A 21,313-nucleotide genomic window follows, 5' to 3' on the forward strand; every position below is an offset into this window, starting at 1 on the left:
AGCTGTCTCTACAGCTCCAGAACAGAGAGCTGAGCTATGCTGTGAGTCAGCTGTCTCTACAGCTCTAGAACAGAGAGCTGAGCTATGCTGTGAGTCAGCTGTCTCTACAGCTCTAGAACAGAGAAGTGAGCTATACTGTGAGTTAGCTGTCTGCATCTCTAGAACAGAGAGCTGAGCTATGCTGTGAGTCAGCTGTCTCTACAGCTCCAGAACAGAGAGCTGAGCTATGCTGTGAGTCAGCTGTCTCTACAGCTCTAGAACAGAGAGCTGAGCTATGCTGTGAGTCAGCTGTCTCTACAGCTCTAGAACAGAGAAGTGAGCTATACTGTGAGTTAGCTGTCTGCATCTCTAGAACAGAGAGCTGAGCTATGCTGTGAGTCAGCTGTCTCTACAGCTCCAGAACAGAGAGCTGAGCTATGCTGTGAGTCAGCTGTCTCTACAGCTCCAGAACAGAGAGCTGAGCTATGCTGTGAGTCAGCTGTCTCTACAGCTCCAGAACAGAGAGCTGAGCTATGCTGTGAGTCAGCTGTCTACAGCTCTAGGTACTGGTTCTCACCAGATTCATGGTGTGGATTTAACAAGTAGCCTTTGTTGTAGAATCAGAGATAATTCTAAAATTTTTTAATTAAAAAAGTGCAGGGCTTGAAGTAGCCTGATTCTCCTTTGAAAAAGAACACCACAGTTTGTGGGATCCTAAGACCTCATCACAGACTGCCATGAAGCTATAGGACCAAGGTATAGCTAGGTGTTAAGACAGACACAAGGAGCAATGGAATAGAATTGAAAATCTAGAAAGACTCATATCCAGCTACATATGGAAAAGTGAGTTTCCTAAATATCTGACAAGATGAATAGACAAGTGGCTAGTCTTCCCAGCAAAATGTTGAGATCCTACTGGCAAATAAAAATCTTTGATCTATACCTCAGGTCATATAGAAAAGTTAACTCAAAATGTATCCTAAACAGTATTGGGAAGTCTTAGGACCTCGGTGAGGCTAACAGCTTGATAAGATTTATTTAGCCCTACTGGCTGGTGCAGGCTCCACTTAGGTAGCGGGCAAACAAAACAAGGGATCAAGATTAGCTGCTCTTCTCTGCCACTGTGTTCCCCTAAGAACAATGTCTTTGTAAAGTTATGGAGAACATGAAACACACAGAGATTTTCCAAGAGCTACATTGTATTTGATAGTGGATCTACTTGGGTTTCTGAGGATGGTTGCTTTCAGTTTGGACAGACCTGACAAAAATAAAGAGTAACTGCGTTCATCTATTCTGCCAGCCCCGATCCAGTCTGAGCCTTTATGTAGCCAGTCCCTGTTTAAGGAACTCTTCTTCATCTCTCTGTGTGTGTGTGTGTGTGTGCAGGGGGAAGGGGGCAGGAAATCAAATCACAGCTGATGTGTAGCAGAAAGAGTGAACCTCTACAGAGCTGGGGTCTGATTTAATCACTGTGGTAGTGAGATAGCAGTTAATTGACAGTTTTCTAAAACAGACTCAGCTAGCAAATGGACATTTTCTGCAGCAAACATTATCTGGTTATGAATTAAGAACCTGATGGGATTAAAGAAAAATGAGCTAATATCTTTGGAGAGAATATGCTAATCTTTTTCACACTGAAATTCCAGATATTTGTGCTGTTCTAACAGATGACCTCATGTGTGCATGGCTCCCTGGTAAACACAGCAATTATTATTATTATCTTCATTGCATGTCAGTTCTGTGCTAGGCACCAGGCTAGATTTTTTTTTATATATATTATGGAACTTTTGTTATTTAGCTTCTTGCTAAACTAACTCCTTAAAATAGCCAGTCTCATTTCTTTCAGCAAAAGACCAAAATACAGAGCAAGGAGTGTGTGGAGTTGTGTGTGTGTGTGTGTGTGTGTGTGTGTGTATGTGTGTGTGTGTATACATGTATATAACATATATGTGTGTATGTGTGTATATATATATGTGTGTGTATATATATGTGTGTGTATATAAATATACTCTATATATCACCCCAAAATATCCATGATATCACCTTAACTAGGCAATAAAAAGATGAATCTCCATAGATGTGATTTAGTTAAAGATATGAAATAGGGAAAGCCCTCAGGATGGGGGTGGGGAAAGCCATGGAGGAAGGGGAGGAGGAAAAGTGATCGACAAGTGCACAGACAGGAAGGCGGAGGGAGGCCAGACTGGGGTGATCTGCAGGAGTCAGCAGAGGCAGAGAGATCTTGAGAAGCCAGCATAATGATAGACATTGGGCAAGGATAGTTCATACACAACACAAAATTGGCAATTCATTAAATAAAAGAATGAATGAATACATAAATGCCATGCAGATACACAATTTAAAATCTCCTACTCTTAAGGCTATACTATTAGAAGGAACAAAACCTACAAAAAGTCACAGTCACGTATCTGAAGAAGGGTTTGCTTGTGGACCATTATAAAGTTTGAGGTGGGGCACAATGACACACAGTGATGACCTCAGCAGCATTCAGAGGGCTAAGACAGGCTGATATGACTTTGAGGCCAGCTCAGACAACATAGTGAACCCCTAACTAAAACAATTAAAAATTTTAAAAGTGAATAAAAAGTAAATTATGAAGAAAGAAAGAATGAAAAAGGACAACTGTTGTATGACTCCAGGTATCTCTAGGTAAAGCATACAGGACAGGGTAAGTGGAATTTATCTGATTCGCTCCTAAATACTTATTGTACATATTCCCTACTTTCCCTACGAATGTTGGTCAGATCATATCTCTAGCCAGCTTTGAGACAGTATTGGCTGAATCACAAGAAAACACAGACAGGAGACTGACAAGTGCAGGTTATGTGACAAATTCCAGGGACCATCGCTGCTCTGAGGGAGGGAGCTCTGCATGTGTGTGGTGGGTCAGACAGAAACCGTTTACCTTCCTCTCTATTTCCCCAGGAAGTAAGAAGGAGAGGTAAGACAGCGACCAAGACATCATCTACTGAACAAACGGGCTTACTCTGAAGGCAGTAAACTCCCTTTCCCTATGGATGGCATGTGCGGCTTTCTCTGGGGTTCTATGATTGTTTGCTTTTAGGTTACGTCTATAACTCTGATTTTGTGAGGGAAATTCCATTTTATATTCTAGTGCTTTTGTCTATTTTACATGTTTCTTTTCTCTTTGGGGTTTCATGTATTTTAGCATATTAACTATATATGAGTAGTATGTACGCAGGCTTATGCATATGTGTTTGCCTATGTATATAGTGTGTTGATTTTTTTATGAAATTAAACATTGTATAATGTTAGTGTCACAACAATCCATAGAATGAATCCTCAGAGAAGTAAAACCAAAAAAATTCAATATTTACATAGTCTAAGGGTTGACCAACTGTTGTTCAGTTCAATCTTTATATTTTGTCTGTTTCTTAACATTTTAGAGACTGTTTTAATTGGCATATAACCTTATAAATAATAGACAATAGTTTTCAACCAACCCAATTTAAAAAGAAGGATGGTGGAAAGCCCCTGACTGGCTACTCATCCAAAGATGACACATGGATGGCCAATAAGCAGTTAAAAGATACTCATGATTTGTTACGAGGGAGACCACACACCCACTTAAAAACCTAGCCACAGCAGCAGACAAAGATGCAGAGAAACGAGAACGCAAACATCGTGGCTACAGACAGGAGATGGCAATAGGCAGTCTGGAAAGTACTGGGCTCATTTCTTAAAATGTTAAACGTAATAAACTCAGCACACTTTGTTGGAGCCTACTCCTACGTATTTACACAAGAAAACGGGAAGCACTCGCCCGCAGAAACCCTTACACACAGATGCTCGCAGCAGCTTTATTTGGTGTAACCTAGCCCAGAAATAGCCCAGATGCCCGTCAGGCTGTGAACAGACAACAAGCTTTGATTCAGCCAGACAATGGGATGCTTCCAGGCGATAGAGTATTTTCTCTGAAGGGCCCTCCACACCACTAGAACAGCAGGGAATGAGGAGCCAGAGAAGCAGAAAGGAGAGCTAGGCTTGTTCTTCAGAAGGTGTGCCCCAAGAGAAAACTGATGCAGGACGTGTGATGTTTAGGCAGCACCCAGCAGTGAACACAGCCATCACCCTGCACCCCTTATTGTGGACATCACTCAAGGGCAGCCACTCAGGAGCCACACTTGGGGCCCTGTTTGTTAGGAGCCTGAAGCAAGTCAGGAAGACTATGACTTCCTTTGTTCACAAAGTCTCCCACACAAGATAGACTTTTCTCAAAAAACATCTTTCCCCAAAGACACCAGACTCACAGGTACTATGCCTCCCTTGGGTGGGGATGGAGGGAGTTCTCCTATCTTCCTGACCCAGTTAGGCCTGGCAAGGCTACCCATGAGCATGCAGGAAATACAGCAACTCCAGGGACTGTGCAGGCTCCCCAGAGGCTATGGCTGGCCTGGGGCCAGGACGGGTATATGAAAGCAGAGTCCTGAAGCTGTGAAGGCGAGTCTCAATTGGATTAGAGGAAGATTGGGGAGGTCAAGGAAGGCGAAATTGAGGTCCCCCCTACCAGCACCAGTGTCCTGCACATAAGCACATGCTTTAGCAAGTCGCTCCCAGATACTGGCCACAAAAGCCAGATAGTGAAATGAATATTTGCTGGGATTTGGGACTTGGATGAGTGGTTCTGGATCAGGCTCTGGAAGCCACCCTTTGAGTCCCCAGCAAAGTAACAACAAAGAACCCACCTAGTGGGAAGAGAATTTACAGGAAAGTCAAGATCTTGCCTTGTCCTCTGTCAAGGCTGAACAGTTACAGAATGGATACCCCAGATTGGGAGTACACCCCACTCCCACATGACACCCACATCGCCTGCAAAGGCTGGTCAGAGGGCTGCTTCTTTCCAGACATTTCTGTGAGCCACATCTGCACTGACATTCCTCCCAGAGGCTCACCCAGCCTCTCACAGCCTTAGGATAGAAAACGGTGAAGGAGGGAGCTTAGTGCTTGTCACACTTGGGAAACAGAGCCCTCAGGAAATGCAGATGCAAGCAGCAGCAAGCTGTCTCCATAATGCTATTCTGCTCCCAGCCTGCTCAGCATCTGCACGGGAGGCTGCTGCAGCCATGGATGGCAGGCTTAGACAGCTGAGTCCCTTTTCTGATGCCCTTCATTTATGGGCACCCTCTGAGGTCCTCTGCTCTCAGATCCCAGGTCAGTGAGTCCAGAGGCCACTGAAGCAGACACCTCGGATGCTGTGTTGTCTCACTTGATTAAACTCATGGAGCCTCTGCTGTGTGCCAAGCTCCTTAGTAGTAACTCGGACCTCAGAGTTGACTTGGAAATGAGTGTGGCTTGCCCAATGACAGCCACACAAAATGATAAGATGAACTGGTGGGCCAGCGGCGTCTCTGCTCTACAGATAGCTGGAGAAAAGTTCAGAGGCCATAAGCAAGCCCTCACAGCAATGGCCTTTGTGACTTTGAAAGAAGGGTACCAGTTCTTTCTTAGGAAACAGGCTTTGAAACCATGAGGCCCTGAAGAGTTGGCTTTATCCTATCAGCTTCTCCTCTGTCTTAGAAATGAATATGACATGGTACCCTGGCCTGCCTGTCACAGGGTAGACCCAGGCCACTTTCTACTCTGATCAAGTGCAACCAAATCTAAAACTTTCAGTTGATGCTCCTACAGTTCTACCTTGATTTTGAGGACAGAAGGTCACAAGACAGAAAGGCCCAGCCCCAAGGCAAGGGGATGACGTCTGTTCCCACTGGTCCATCTTCTGCCAGCAATGGGGTACTGGTTATTGTGCCCCACCACCACAGCAGAGTCCTCAGTGTATCCACAGTCATCACTATGATGGCATCAGCACACAGTGACACAGCACATTCTTCCTCCCACCAGCCTCTGAGATCTCAGCTGGGCTCTTACTGGTACCTTGGTGGGTGGGTGCTTCAAGTCCAAACAGGCCCCACTGAAAGCACTTTGTCTAGAAAAACAATTCTGAAAATGCTCTCTTGAGCTCAATCACATATTCCCGGGAACAAACTAGTACATTACAAGACAACTTTGTGTTATGGGACGTGATTCTCCTTAAGTCACTGGGGAGCCAAGTCAGCTGTGGGAACTGTAAAGTTCTGAATGCCCAGTTTCTCAGGCACCTGGAGCTCTCTGCCCCAGCCAAATCCAGGGCATTCTGAAGGCAGTCTATAGCCAGAATGACACATCTGGCTTCTGTCTAGAATTGGGAGTTGTGCTATTTGAAAGAGCGTCCCCAGGAATAAAAGCTGTAGCAGCTTGGCCTGGGAGTGCTATACGAGGAACCCATGGGGACCCCAACAGTGGCAGCGATGTAAGTGATCAGGGGACACCTTAGCCAGGAGGCCAGGGGTATCACCCAACATGGCGCTGCACTGCAGTCTCTATAGCAATCAAAAGCTACAAAACAAATGGGGCTGGAGCCGTGCATGCTGATGAAAAGGAACAGAGACAACAGAGAGGAAAGCCTTAAATTACACGACTCCCAGAGGAGACGATGGGTAGGAGATATATACAATCCTGGCTAGATAAAGACTTTTCTAGATATGACACCAATGTGACAATCCTTAAGTGATTCATGAAAAGTAAGTCATCCACCCTTTGTAGGGCACTGGCCCAGGCTGGGCAGAAAACATGGTCAAGTCATCTATGCTCATGTAGCAGCCACTGAAGGCTCTTCTAGGCTTACTGTCTGCAACTTATATAGCCACCACTGAGAGCCGGGGACACAAAGCAGGTGCCTTGCAGGAAACCAACGTGAGTTCCAGGGACGTTTGCAAGGGGAAGGGCAGATGCCTGAAGCTGACTGAAACTGGCTCCCTTTGGGGAAGATGCTGGCCTCGGGGACCTAGCCCTCTGACTTTTAGGCAGCACAAATTCAGGGCATAAGAAAGTACAAAGGCCCTGGTAGAACCAACTTTGACTCCTCTGATCAGAGGCCTCCAAAGAATGAGTTTCCTAGTAAAATGTAGAAATCAAATACAGACCCAGGAACACCTGGTCACCTGTGGGACCTCCAGGCTGCAGTGTCTCTTCAGAGCTAGCCCAGACCTTGTCAAAATGTGCTTTCTGACACAGAGGAGCTGCAGGCTGGCCATGCTCTCCTGCTCTCCCCACAGCAACCCTCTGTCATGTGGGACCAGAAATCCTTTGTACCACAGCAAGATCCAGGGACTCACCTCAGACGGTGAGGGTGGCTTATATGAGGACAGGCAGAGCCCTACTGGGGGTGGTGGTGTGTGTGTGTGTGTGTGTGTGTGTGTGTGTGTGTCTGTGTGTGTGTGTGTGTGTGTGTATGTGTCTGTGTGTGTCTGTGTGTGTGTGTGTGTGTGTGTGTGTGTGTGAGAGAGAGAGAGAGAGAGAGAGAGAGAGAGAAGACCTAGGGACAACCAGTCAAGGCTACAGAGGCCTCACAGACAAGCAGCCTCAGCAACCAACCAACCAAGACAGTATACCTCTCCCCAGATGGAGTAAGTCTTTCCCAATTAGGAGTTCTATGACTAGTCCCTGACTAGGACATCCTTGGATGCCCCAGAAAGCACTTAGGAATCTTTAGGAACATAGACAACTTTGCTGCTCAATTCCAGGATCTTCACTCCAGCAACAAAGGGAATGGAGATAGTTGTATGTCAACTTGATACAAGCTAACGTCATCTGGGAGGAAGGAACCTCAGTTAAGACAATGCCTCCATAAGACTTGCCTGTAGGCAGGCCTATAGGATATTTTCCTAATTAGTGACTAATGGGCGAACACCACAGACCACTGTGGGTGGTTCTATCCTGGGCTGGTGGTCCTGGGTTCTATAAGAAAGCAGGCTGAGCAAGCCATGATGGGCAAGCTAGTAAACAGAACCCCTCTATGGCCTCTGCATCAACTCCTGCCTCCTGGTTCCTTTACTATTTAAGTTCCTGCCTTGATATCTTTCAATGATGGACTGTGGTGTGGAAGGATAAGCCAAATAAACCCTTTCCTTTTGGATATGGTTTCTATCACAGCAATAGTGACTCTAAGATAAGGGAGTATTGTCTAAAATCCTTGGTGCCTACCCATCCCACCTTAATCTCTCTGCCCAGCTGACTGAAGCAAGCTTGGCATTATTCTCTTCCCCCACCTCCCAGAGTCAAACACTGAACTGGCTCCCTCTTCTTTGCCAATGCAATGTCCCATCTCTCTGAGTCTCATTATCCAACCTGCACTCTACTGCTCTGACAAGTGTCAGCTCTGGGCTGCTAACAGCCAGTACTGGCCGCCCAACCCCACACCACCAAGAAATCACTCCCTGTTGGCTCCACTGATTGTGGCAGCCCCCATCCCTCAGTTTCTCAGTATCTATGCCTCACCTGGTCAGAGGCTGGGCAAAAGAATGTGACTCTATCCCACATACTCCCTCACCACCTTGAAGGGCATCAATGGTGGATTTAAGACCCCAGGAAGCTCATACAGGTGGTAGCACCCCAATAAATCACATGTCCAAATGCTCCCCACCCTGACCCTTTGCTCCCTTCCTCCCACTCTCAGTAGTCCCCACTCTTCCTAGGGTATGGCTCATGTCCTGTGGAAGTGGCCCCATGCCTACACAGGCTAGGAGCCGGAATCAATGAAGATCTACAAGATGGATAAGCTACAAGGGATTTCTGCCTACATGATAAAGTCCCAGAGGTGCAGAGGACTCTTAAGACTGAAAGCCAGGCTCTTCCATAGGGACAGAGCCTAAGGGCAGAGTGCCACCATTCAGTGAGTCTTAAATGCCACATGTGACAAATGTTAAGAATCCAGCATTCCCAACATTCCTAGAGTCAACAGGACAGGGGCAGGAGGAGTAAGCTGGCAGTAACAGTAGCAGCAGCAGCAGCAGCTGGGGCTTCAGCAGGGGCTGGGGAAGCAGAAGCAGACATTTTCCAGCCCAGAAGGGTGGCAAAGCCAGCTCCAGCAGAGGCACAGTCAAGGCTGCTTCAGGAAGAGAGAAAGCTGTGGTTGTCCTAGGAGCAGTGCCAGCTGGCCAGAGCTGAGTGCAGCAGGTAGGCCGTGGTTCTATTTGGATGCCTTGGGAGGCGCCAGAGGAGCCTGTGAGGTGCAGATACAGGGCTTAGGCCTAAGGTGGACCGGTGAGGCTCCTATGCTGCAGATGCAGAGGCCAGCTTGGTAGAGCATCACTCTAGAAGCTGCCTTGCCTAGCAGAACAGAAGCAAACACAGTGCTTACCGTGGCTAACTCATCGAACTTGCCAAAGAGTTCATTGAGCAGTTTCACCAGCTCCTGGGCTGTGCACTGGGACGCCAGACCTGTGAAACCCACGATGTCTGCAAACAGGATGCTGCAAGAGGAAGGGGATGCAGGTCACCTCTTCTTGGTAGCTTAGAAAATCGTGGCCTAAGAGTTGCATAGCCTCTCCCATCCACACCCCCACTGACTTCTCAAAGCACACTGCACAACCTCCTCCTTCTCTTACAGGCAAGAAGAGCCAGGTTTAGAAAAGCTGCAAGGCACACCTCTTGGCTACAGAGGGATTAGCTAGCTGCTGGGCTGTTGGAGCTTGCTGTCCCCCATCCTAACCTGTCACCCACATAGGAAGCTCCTGCTGTCTGCCCAGTAGACCTGCTTCCTCCCCAGGGTGCTCACATAACTGCATCTACACTGGGGCCAGGAGCAGGAAGTAGAGTGACCGGCTTTTAAGTAAGAACATGTCCCGCCCCACCAACCATTTTCTTCTCCTCCTGCTACCCGGATGCATGTGACCATCAGAGCGCCTGAGCCAAAGGCCTAAGTCACAGTATAGAGAGTCCATATTCCCCCCATGATACCCTCCTAGTACTCCTGATGCCTATTTAGTGCAGAACTGGAGTCAGTCTTGAACATGCGCAATTTTCTACAGATGTTAAGACTCTAAAGCAATAATTCCTATTGTTCTTTCAAAAAATATATTCTGCAAATATCTGAGAGGTGAAAATCATCTAGATTTTGGCTTTAAACATTCTTTAGCCCCAAGGTCTATCTTAAAATATGCTGGTTAAATATTCAGAGCTTTCCTGCAAACTCCAGGACTTCCAGAAACCAGACACCACGCCCCAGGCCCCCTCTGTTGGAACTATAAATGTCAAATAAAAAGAAATGAAAGTTCTTGCAGACAAGAGAGGGTGCCACCAAAGATAAGCCAGGCTGAGTGACACTGAAGGGTAGCATGGCAGTCCTGCTGCATGAGCTACAGCAAGGGGGCTGTCAGGCCTTCCTGGTGCCCATTTCCCATCTGTGACATGGACATGACGCTTCACATGTTTACAATCATGCACAGTAATTTTTATTATTTTTGTTTTTAAATTTTTCATACGGTTTAATAAACATTCTTTCCCTTTCTAAGCTCCTCCCCCAGCCCATATACCTAACTTCATGTTCTTTCTCTTTCACATGTTTTTAAAGTGCACACATAACAAAAATGGAAGCCATTTGGTGTTGGCCAACTACTTCTGAGCGTGAGTCTGGACAGTCCACTGAGGAAAAGGCATTTATCTGCCTCCCCAAATCCACTGGGCTTTGTGTCTACTTCACTCCCCAGGTTGGGATTTTGTCTGTCTTGAACATGGGCAGGTCTTGTGTTGTCACAATCTCTGTGTGTTCAGGTGTGCATCAGTCCTGTTGTGCCCAGAGAACACCATTTCCTTGGGGCCGTCCATTCACAATCATTTAAGTGCTATTAATATATTTGCAGGTTGCTCGTTGAGGACCAGCTAGGCTGGGCAGAAGCTTGGGATGTTCCATAAATGGAAGATTCCAGTAATCATCTCTGCCCTCGGGATTCTTTCTGACAGGGGAAGGGGACATTTGAAGTATGCTAAGGCACTTCATTTAAGTGTGGTGAAAACAGACAGGGAGATGGGTGAGGAATGTTAATGCCCTCTATGGTTGGGTCAGATTTGCCTGACAAGAGGATGGGGTGATAAGGAGATACTGAGGGGACAGAGTTCCATTGGAGGGGTCAGTGCTGCTGCCCCCATCCCTGAAGGATACAGAATTCTTACCTTTTCCCTTCAGCCTTTGGATGTATCTTCTTGCTTACTTCTGGCTCCTGCTGCCATAAAGCAGGCATCATCTCACCCAAGCTCAGTTCTAGATAGAGTTCTTTCTCTCCTGCTCTTTCAGATTCTGCCCACACATCTGGCTGTTGTCATTTTGACTAGGATATGCCTTGGTGTGGGATCTGAGTTTGTCCACTTTGAAACACATTGAGATTCTTGCATATACAGATTAATAAGGTGGGGGTTGTTGTTGTTGTTGTTGTTGTAAGCAACAGTTTTGGCTATTGTTTCATCAAATACCTTGTCTTCTCCTTCTTCCCTTGTCTAGGGAATCTCATCATGTGTGCATTGATAGAGTCGGTAGTACCTCACAGAGTTCTGAGATCTTTCCCATCTTTCCATGCTCCTATCATTCTTCAGCCTGGAGATGCCTGTGGCTCTGTCATTAAGCTCATTTACTCTTATGCTGCCTACTCAAGTCAGCCACTGAACCCCTCCAAAATGTTTCTCACTTCACTTGTCTATTTTAAATTTAGAAGCTCTATTTGATTTGGTTATTTTTAAAATGTCTACTCTGCTGGTATTCTGTGTTTGGTGAGAAAACATCGCTATGGCTTCCTTTAATTACACAGACACAGTTTGTTCTTTGAACACATTTAAAATCGCTGACTTAAAATGTTTGTCTAAGAATCCCGACGTCTAGGCTTCCTTGGACAGTTTCTGCTGGCGCTTGTTTTGCCCATGTATGAGACATACACACTTTTGCAGCATGTCTAATATATTTCTGTTGAGAAATCAGAGTCAGAAGACATCTGCAGGCCCTATATATAACTGACTGGCTGACTGACTGACTGACTGACTGACTGACTGACTGGCTGGCTGGCTGACTGACTGACTGACTGACTGACTGACTGACTGACTGACTGACTGACTGACTGGCTGGCTGGCTGGCTGGCTGGCTGACTGGCTGACTGACTGGCTGACTGACTGGCTGACTGACTGACTGACTGGCTGGCTGGCTGACTGACTGACACTCCGTGAACTAATGCTGCAGAGGCTTGGTCTTCTGAAATTCCCACAACTGTGCCTAGACCTTGTGAAAGTAGTGCATGCTCGCTCAGTGCCCAGCTTTTCCTTTCATTCTTTCTGGTCACTTTGCTGCCTGCTTCAATTGTCAGCATTGCTGGAAGCAGCTACAATGCTCTGGGATCACCCTAGACTGTTCTCAGCATAGGTGCTGAGTCTCGCAGCAGGCTCACATAGGGCTGAGTCAGGGCTGCTCGGGGAGGCCAATCAGAAGACTTGGCAGGGACTCCCCAGGCCATCAGACCCTGCTGACTCGAAGCAGGGCTTTGAAGAGGTACCTTCTCAGCCTCCAGGGGCTGTGGAGCTAAGGAGGAGCACTGGGCAGGTGCAGAAGCCACAAGCCCCAGCCTTGATACCTCGCAGTTTCTCTTGAAGAAACATTCCTGGGTAACTGCAGGAGTTTGGTGAATCACCAAGCTGGGTCTCGTTCCAGTTATTCCTGCTCTTGCTGCTATGAAATCGCTGCCAAAACCAATGTCAGAGAACTTAGAACAGGTTTCGCTTTCTAGGATTTTATACTTTTCAAGTTAGAATCGATTTTAATTGATTCTGCGTATTGTATCAGATGAGGGTCCAATTGTACTGTTCAACCTGTGGATGTTCAGTATTTCTAGCACTATCTATTGAAGATAAACCTTTCTTTATTCCATTTTGCCACCCTTGAGGACAGGCTGGGTACACGTATGTAGGTTCACTTCTGGGCTCCTTTCTCTAGTCTATCCTAAGTCTCTGCTTTCACACCATGCTGCTTTAATCATGACAGCTTTGCAATATGATTTGAAGTCTGAACGCACGGTGCCATTGGGTCAGGAAATACAATATGATTTACTTCTCTCAAATTCATTAGGATTTTTCTGTGACCTTGCATGACCTGTGCTAGGGAGAACCACAAGCACTTGAGAAGAACGAGTGGTATGGTCTGTTGTGTCTATTAGCACCAGGTCCATAGTGCTCGAAGAGTGGTCATCAGCATCGTCATTGTCACCTCCTCCTCCTCCTCCTCCTCCTCCTCCTCCTCCTCCTCCTCCTTCTTCTTCTTCTTCTTCTTCTTCTTCTCTCTCTCTCTCTCTCTCTCTCTCTCTCTGCTCTTCTGTCTAGATGTTCTATTCATTTATCAGAGGTACATTAATGCTGATTTGATGGACATTTGCCCTTTCAGTTTTATGGACACTCACTTGACATACTTCATTTTGAGTTGGCTGTGCATTATGCCAAGTCTTCTAAGAGTTCTGACATAAGTGTACCTGGCCTGATGAGGGCATGGCCACCCCTGCTCCACCCTGATTCTCATTCATATGGATGTTCTTTCCCATCTCTGCTCCTCCAGCCCAGGGTACAGCCTCGCATCTGAAGCAAGCTTCTTGTACAGAAGATGTAGTCGGGCTGGTTGTCACTGTGTCTGATTTCTGTTTGGCTGATGTTGCTACCCTGCCTTTTGATTGATAGGACATTTTATGACATTTACACGTTGTGTATTGATGGGGTGTACTGGCACTGCCTCTGGGGTACATGTTTCCTCTTGGGAATCTTGTTTTTGTTCTCATCTGTGTCCTGCTGCATCTGTGGGTTTTCTGAATTGAAGTGCTTTCAATATTTTCTCTTTTTTTCTTACAATTAACTTCCTTAGTTACTTATCATATTGCTGATCAGTCATAGAGGAAAAAATGTATATTTTAACACCCTGCTATAATTTACTAACCACAATTTACATGTGCTCATGTCATATATTATTTCCCCATTACAGTTATTTTTAAAACACATACATATACCATAGGTGCACAATACGCCATAATGAATGTGTTGTGGTTAGAGTTGGTTTTCTCCTCCCACCTTGTGGGTTGTGGGGAATCAAACTCGGGTGACCAAGCTTCATGTCCAGCACCTCCACCTGCAGAGCATCTCCACTGGCCAGGCTTTAACTATCATGCAACCACAATAAAAAACTATTCACCTTCATACACACAGATAACGTGTGTGTGTGTGTGTGTGTGTGTGTGTGTGTGTGTGTATACAGATACACATGTATACAGATACATACATACATATATATATACATCTTTGTCACTGTGTTTCATGGTTTCTTATGCCCTGTGTTGCTGCAGAGGAGTCTTCTTTCACCCTGAGAATCCCTTTAGCATTTTTTTCATTTTTTTTAGCATTTTTTTTTCATAATGCGGGTCTGGTAGCCACAAACGCCCACAGCTTTGCACTGTCTGACAGAATCTCTGCCTTGCCTTTATTTCTGAAGAAAAATTTTGCCAGGCACAGCATCCTTGGTTTGTGGTGTTTTGTGGTTTGTTTAAAACATCTGGAATACGCTATTTGCTCCCTCTGCCCTGCATGGTTTGCCCCTAAGATCCACTGAAAACGTAATGGGGATTCTGTTGCTTACAGGAAAACACTTTCCTGCTATTGCCTTCACAGTTCTCCCTTGGTCTCTAACTGTACAGAACTCTATCATGTAAATCTCTTTAAGTTCATCTTATTTGGTGTCGTATGTTTGCTATTCTGGATGCGGATTTCTGTTTCACATGTCCATCTGAAAAGCTTTAAAGAAAAAAAGAAACCTTGCCCTTCCCACTCTTCTTCAGCAACATCTATAACGTGTGCGTTGTCCCAGCGCTGACTTCCTGTATGCCTGAAGCTTTCTTCTTTCCATTCTTTCTTCTCTTTTGGACCCTTCCGGAGACCCGTCTTCCAGTTCGCCAATCTTCTGCTTGATTCTCTCTTCTCCTGTGGGGAGTTTTATATTTGGTTGCTACAGTCGTGAGCCTTCTGATTTGTTACTCCTTTATGCTTCTATGTCCTCATTGAAATTCTCATCTTTCATGTGCGTAATTCTTGTCTGTCTTCCTGAGAGTTATTTCTCTCCTCTTGTGCAGTGATCCATTTACATGCATTTTCTTAGGTCTGCATCTACAGATCTCTCCTCCTCCTTTGTTTGAGCGTCTCTGCCTGGCTCAGCACGACCTACACTTCAGAGACTAGCCTCACAGAAGAGAGCGACTCCATCGCTTATTTCAACTATGATGTTCGGGCCCTTTATCAATGCTCTGTGTCCCCAGTAACCAGCTGTGGGTTCCATGTGTTCACTCTGTCCTGAGCAGGGGACATGTGTGTGAAAACTGTGGTGTTTCCCAGTGTACACCCAAACTCTATTTTCCCAGCAAAGCAGGCTAAGTCAGCCCTCTCAGAAAGTCAGGACAGAGAGGCAGGTGCTGGTTGTTTCAGCAGCCACAGAGAAGCTGCGGACCTGGCCACTGTGATCAATGCTCTCCCTCCCAGGGTGTGCTGGGTAATTTAATGTCAACTTGACACAAGCTAAAGGCATCTGTGAGGAGGGAATCTCAATTAATAAAATGTCTCCATAAGATAGGGCTGTAGGGTAGCCTGTAAGACATTTTCTTAATTAGCAATTGATGAGGAGAGGCCCAGACCATTGTGGGTGGCGCTGTCTCCTGGGCTGCTGGGCCTAGGTTCTCTAAGAAATCAGATTGAGCAAGCCATGAGGAGCAAGCCACTAGTAAGCAGCACCTCTCCATGGCCTCTGCATCAGCTCCCTGCCCTGACTTCCTTCAATGATGGACTACAACATTGGTGGAAGTGTAAGCCAAATTAACCCCTTCCTCCCCAGTTTGCTTTCAGTCATAGTGTTTATCACAGGAACAGAAACCTAACAAAGCCACAGAGGGAGGAGGATGAAGAGCTAGTTCTAATATTTGTTTATCTGTTTGCTTTGTTGAGCGAGCAGAAGCCAAAGATGCCTACTCGCTCGGGTTACCAGGAGGCCCTTCACCATGACACCCTCGTACAGCACAACCACCTGGTTCTCTCCGAGACATTCTGGTGGCTGCTGCTCCTCCACAGGCCCTTGGGGCACTGAATTGTGTCCTTTCCAGCTAAGGAGGAGCAGCAGGTGCGGTGAGGGATGTACAGCAAATGCAAGCATCAGCTGGTCCTGTGTCCAGCCCTCTACCCACTGCCCAGGGCTTCCTGCATGTTTGTTTCACATGGCTGAGTCTCAATTTCCTGATGTCTACAATGCAGGCAGCAGTGCCAGCTGCTCACAGGAGTGAAAGGACAGCAAACAAGCATGAGCTCAGCAAGGAGCTTCTGAGCCCTAATTCTGGAGAGCATTGAGGCTCAAGGGCTGGCTCTGTGGAGAGCATCGAGGCTCAAGGGCTGGCTCTGTGGAGAGCATCGAGGCTCAAGGGCTGGCTCTGTGGAGAGCATCGAGGCTCAAGGGCTGGCTCTGTGGAGAGCATCGAGGCTCAAGGGCTGGCTCTGTGGAGAGCATCGAGGCTCAAGGGCTGGCTCTGTGGAGAGCATCGAGGCTCAAGGACTGGCTCTGTGGCTCCTTTCCAAACAGCTGGGTCTGAAGTCCATTACCGCATCCTCCTCTGTGGAGGGAGGACAGCACTGGTCCCTATCAAAGCCCATGATGGCAGAGAGTGGAAGAATTCACGGATATGCACAGAGCAGTAGCTGTGAGCTGATTAGCCATGCCTGCTCTCCCTACAGGGATGGCTTGTACCGGGATGGTTCACAAGCCTTAACAAATTTGGAATGAGCCAGCCTGTGCTAGCCAACATGAGTGAGTTATTTTCACATGCTTCTGTGTCTCCAGGGGCTAAAGGCTGGAAGTCCGGACACCTAACACCCAGGAGAGCCAGCAAAGAACAACTGAACAGAAAGTGCTTTATGTCCACCCAGTCATCTCCTGAGTGGCATTTACATGGTGGCACTCCCCAACAGGTGACACTCAACTATTCTAAGAGCATTGGGCAAAAGACTATACAATGCATTAGGACAAATAGTTTCAGCAGGCTCTCTAAGCAGGCAAGCAAACTTCAAAGTATTCACAAGTTGGTTCATATGGAAGACTCAAGGTCCCTTGAGCTCCGACCTCCAAGGGATGATGAGATGAGGAGAGTGAGGGGGAAGAGCTCATCTCAAGCAATGCTCAGCCATTATTCAGAAATGGAGACTCCCCACACGAAACACCACTACAAAAACGCAGTCTTGGGGACACAGTTCTGTCCCCCTATCAACTGTCACTCTATCCCCCTATCAGGAAATGCAAGTGCTGATGGAAGAAATGTGAACAAGAACGGGCATGTGCCGCCTAAGAAGCCACAATCGCCTCCACATGGCCACGGCTTCCCTACTGGGCAGCTGCCACACGAACTTCTTCACCATCCCTCCTCTCTCCCTCAAAACGAGAGCCATCTTCTAATTCCCCTCCTCACTCCTTCCATCCACTTCCCAGCTCCTCTACCCACTCACTACCTTGTCACCTCTACCCTGCAGCCCCCTCCCCCTCAGTAAACTCACTGTTGAGCTGGGTTGCTGTCATTCCCCTACCTCACATTGTCATGCCTCTGGATGTAAATCTTGTGAAAAATCCTCTCAGGGGGCTTCAGGAAGTCTTCCTTCATCTCCATGGCGACATTCCGGGGCAAGAGGCTCATGAGCAACCGTTCCTGGACAGAAGAGACATACTTTGTCAAACAGTGAGGACTTCCCCATTCCTGCTGGCTTAGGAGAGTAGTAAGGGTCTATAGATCCTGCTCAGGCAAACCAACACATGCCCAGGCCTGCAGATACTGCCCAGTCCCCAGAGCCCCATGGACTGACACTCAAATGTGGAATACTAATGAGCAAGCAATTGCCTCCAGACACCTAGGCCAGCATAGATGAGCCTGGCCTGCAATCAGACATGCTCTGCAGTCCTTGCATGCTACTCTTCTGGCCTATGGTGCATTCTGAGCCTCAGCCCAGCAAATTCCACCATCTCTGACCAAGATGCCACTAGGTCCCTCTCCCCTCCTCCACTGCTCTAACTGGATCCACAATTTGTCCTTAAGATTGGTTTATAATAAGTCTGTCTTCCTGGGGCACACAAAGACTCCTTATTACACAAAGATAAAGCCTCAGAGACAAGCTGGCACCTTCTCTTGGTCATTAACTCCTTGTGTCTCCCTGACTTGGGTAGGGTAAGCAATTTTTTTTCTCTCCCCAAGAAGAGAAAAGAAGCACAGGTTTTTGTTTTTGCTTTTGCTTTGCTTTGCTTTGTTTCAAGAAGGGCTGAAGTGCCCCCAGAGAATGCATCCTTTCACACTCCCAGGCCTTTGCTTCCTGTCTGGATGGACAGTATGAGCTGGCCTTTCTCGAATCTTCCAGATGTGACCTTCCCTGACCTCAGCCCTGGCTTGTTCTGACCTGCCAGGCTTGAGTTGCTGTGTGCCAGATCTGAAGTTTCAGGGCCCTCATCTTCCCTCAGACCTCCCATGCCCCATCCCATGTTGCCTTGCAAAGGAAGACAGAGATGGCTGTTAAATTGCAAGAAAAGGAAAGAACATCCTACTGGCATGGGCGGAGGAGGTTGAAGAAGGCTCAGTTTCTGCTCGGATATGCTGCAGGCTCTTCCCCAGGCCCCTAACATGTGCAGTGTCATGGCTGTCCTCTCTCTGGGGGAACTTCTGTGGGCATGCACATGGGATGCTTTCCTTCCCTGCCATTCTGAGTCTCTCCTAGACTGTGACCCACTGTGACAGTGAGAGCCCACTCCTCTGACTGAAGGCAGCTGCATCCCTGGTGAGTTTCAAGGAAAGTCTGAGTCCACACAGTCCATCTGGGCAACAACTAAGAGGGCAGGCACAGTCCCCGAGAGCCTAGAGGCTCCAGGAAGTAGTGTAAGGGCCTCACCCTTCTGCGCCACACGATGAACAGCAGTGAATCCACACAGCTCATCCTGAGAATGGGTACACTGGGAAACCTCAGAGAAAGCTGCTAACATACGCATGCATAGGCAGCAGGAAACCAGGCACAGCGCTGGAGGATGGTTAGGGCTGAATCGTGCATCTGAGAGAAGCCACCAGGGTCCTGCCCCAGAACCATCTGTATGAGCAAGGTCTAGGGCTGTACTAAGGACCTACAGCCCCACACCATCTCCCACTACAGTTCCTGTGCATCTCCTTGATGGATGGACCCAGACACTCAGGAAGGAGATCTATAGAAAGCAGGACTACCTGTTTACAGATTTGCTCACACAGAAAGAGGACACAGTCCAGGCGACACTCTCAGGGACATCAAACATGGAGAGGAAACATGATGAGGAGTCACCAGGACCCCTCCTACACCACAGGCCTCTAGAGATACAGCCAGAAATGAGGCCCTCAGAGGTGTCCAAGTGGCAGCCATCAGCTGTGCTGAGTGGAAAGGACACACCACCCCAGGGCAATATTCATTGATCTGTCAGAAATCAACAAAGAACCTACCTGGGAGTGACCAGAGACTTACAGCCAGGAAATTCAAAATCACAGGCCAAGGAGGATCACAAAGATAGCTGTAGACTAAGAAGGCCACAGGGAAAGGCTACCAGAAAGGAACAGACAGATTCTGTGCTCTTCAGGGCAACCCCAGGAACACGGAGGAAACGGAAGGCCCCTTGAGCTGATAAGGCAGAGACAGGCTCTGGAGGCAGCACCTAGGCAGCATAGGAGATCCACATAGGAGACCCCTAAGTCTTGAACCCAAATCCTAGTACAGCCTGTACGTCCTGAAAATACATGGTGGAAAACCTATGACTGTAACCAAGATCCACTGCTTAGGCCTTGTCCTTGCATAATTTATCATTCAGTGTGCAAGAAGTGCTCACCCCCGACACCCCCACATTCAGTGGGCGGCCACTGCTCCCACCAGGCACCCCCACATTCAGTAAGCGGCAACTGCTCCCACCAGGCACCCCCACATTCAGTGGGCAGCCACTGCTCCCACCAGGTACCCCCACATTCAGTGGGAAGCCACTGCTCCCACCAGGCACCCCCACATTCAGTGTGGGGCCACTGCTCCCACCAGGCACCCCCACATTCAGTGGGTGGCCACTGCTCCCATCAGGCACCCCCATACCACTCCAGCACTGGACTTACTTCTTCTCAGACGTCACTAATCTGCAATTCCTAAGAGAGAAAGTGGCTCAAAGTGAAATCAAGCCAGAAAAACAGCATAAACAAACAAACAAAACAAACCTCTATCCTTCACCCAGAATCCACACACACCTTCCTCCACAATTAATATTCTCCCACATCCCCCCTGACAGCCCCACAGTGCTCTCACCATAAGCCTATAGGGAAACTTAAGGCTATAGCGTCACTGCCTGCAGATATCATCAGTACAAGCAAACAGACTGCAGGCCACAAGGCTGGAGCAGTCAGTGGGGAGACTGCCCTCCAGGGAACTAGAGTGTACTGGGGCCAATGGGGACAACCCAGAGGGAAAACAGAAAAGCGGCTAGACCTGGCACACAGCCGCTAGCACTAGTTTGTAAAACTGGACCAGTGTCCTGGGCACTACAAGAAGTAGCTATGGCAGTCGGTAGTCAGTTGGCTGTCCCATTACCCTGCTCTACTGCTAGCATCCTTAGCATGGGGACTCTTGGTTACCAGGGTTTTCCAGATGCCCAAGCAGCTACATGTGGACAAGAAGATAAAATTCTGACTCAGAGTAAATCTCCAAGGATAAAGTAGCCCATTCACATTATAAAGATAATCAATATCTGAAGTTAATTTCCAATCTCAAGTCCAACCCTGAAGCCTCAACACAACCAACATCAGAACAGGTTATGACAGCAATAAAACCTAACAAAGAAAATAAGATCAAAAGCAAAATATCAGACAGACAAAAGCCAGTGCAAATGTGCATCAGAGAAAGCATATCGGTGCCCCACGAAAACCATGTTCAAACCTTAATATGCATGTACTCCAACTGTGACCTGCATTACTTGTTACTCTCAATAAAAATTAGATACATGTGGGGGGGTGCGCGAATTTCGTGCATACACATGTGCATCCTACTGCATGTGTGTGCATTGTGTATGGAGGCTAGAGGCCAGCAGCCTGATTTCTTTAATCATTCTCCACTTATCTTTTGAAACAGACTCTCATGGAACCCAGCATTCACCAACGGCAAGACTACCTGGAAAAGAGCTCTAGAGATCTGCCTGTCTACTCCCCCAGTCCCCAGTCTCAGGGTTACAGAGGACTGAACCACACACACCTTTCTTACACGGGTACTAGGGATTCAAACTCAGATCTGCATGCTTATAAATCAGGGACTTTATTAATTGTGTCATCTCTCTGTCCCCAAATTAGATTCTTACATGATTGTGAGGGCTTCATTTCTGGGGAAAATGGAGAAGGATCTCTCCCTGTTTCTCTCA

The 21,313-nt window shown here is 47.3% G+C and overlaps 1 protein-coding gene across 1 annotated transcript in view; it reads right to left on the reverse strand.

Moving 5' to 3' along the window:
• The window catches only part of Adcy1 (adenylate cyclase 1), a 128,821-nt gene that overhangs the window by 74,579 nt on the left and 32,929 nt on the right, over window positions 1-21,313 (reverse strand). Inside the window, exons 3-4 of the mRNA XM_021178187.3 lie at window positions 17,458-17,576; window positions 9,200-9,311 (exon numbers count right to left, since the gene is read on the reverse strand). Coding sequence (XP_021033846.1) covers window positions 9,200-9,311; window positions 17,458-17,576 — 231 coding nt within the window. The remainder of the gene's footprint in view (window positions 1-9,199; window positions 9,312-17,457; window positions 17,577-21,313) is intronic.

The sequence above is a fragment of the Mus caroli genome, unplaced genomic scaffold (assembly GCF_978045245.1).
Source record: "Mus caroli unplaced genomic scaffold, Mus_caroli_1 scaffold_13, whole genome shotgun sequence".
In the NCBI taxonomy this organism is placed as follows: Eukaryota; Metazoa; Chordata; class Mammalia; order Rodentia; family Muridae; genus Mus; species Mus caroli.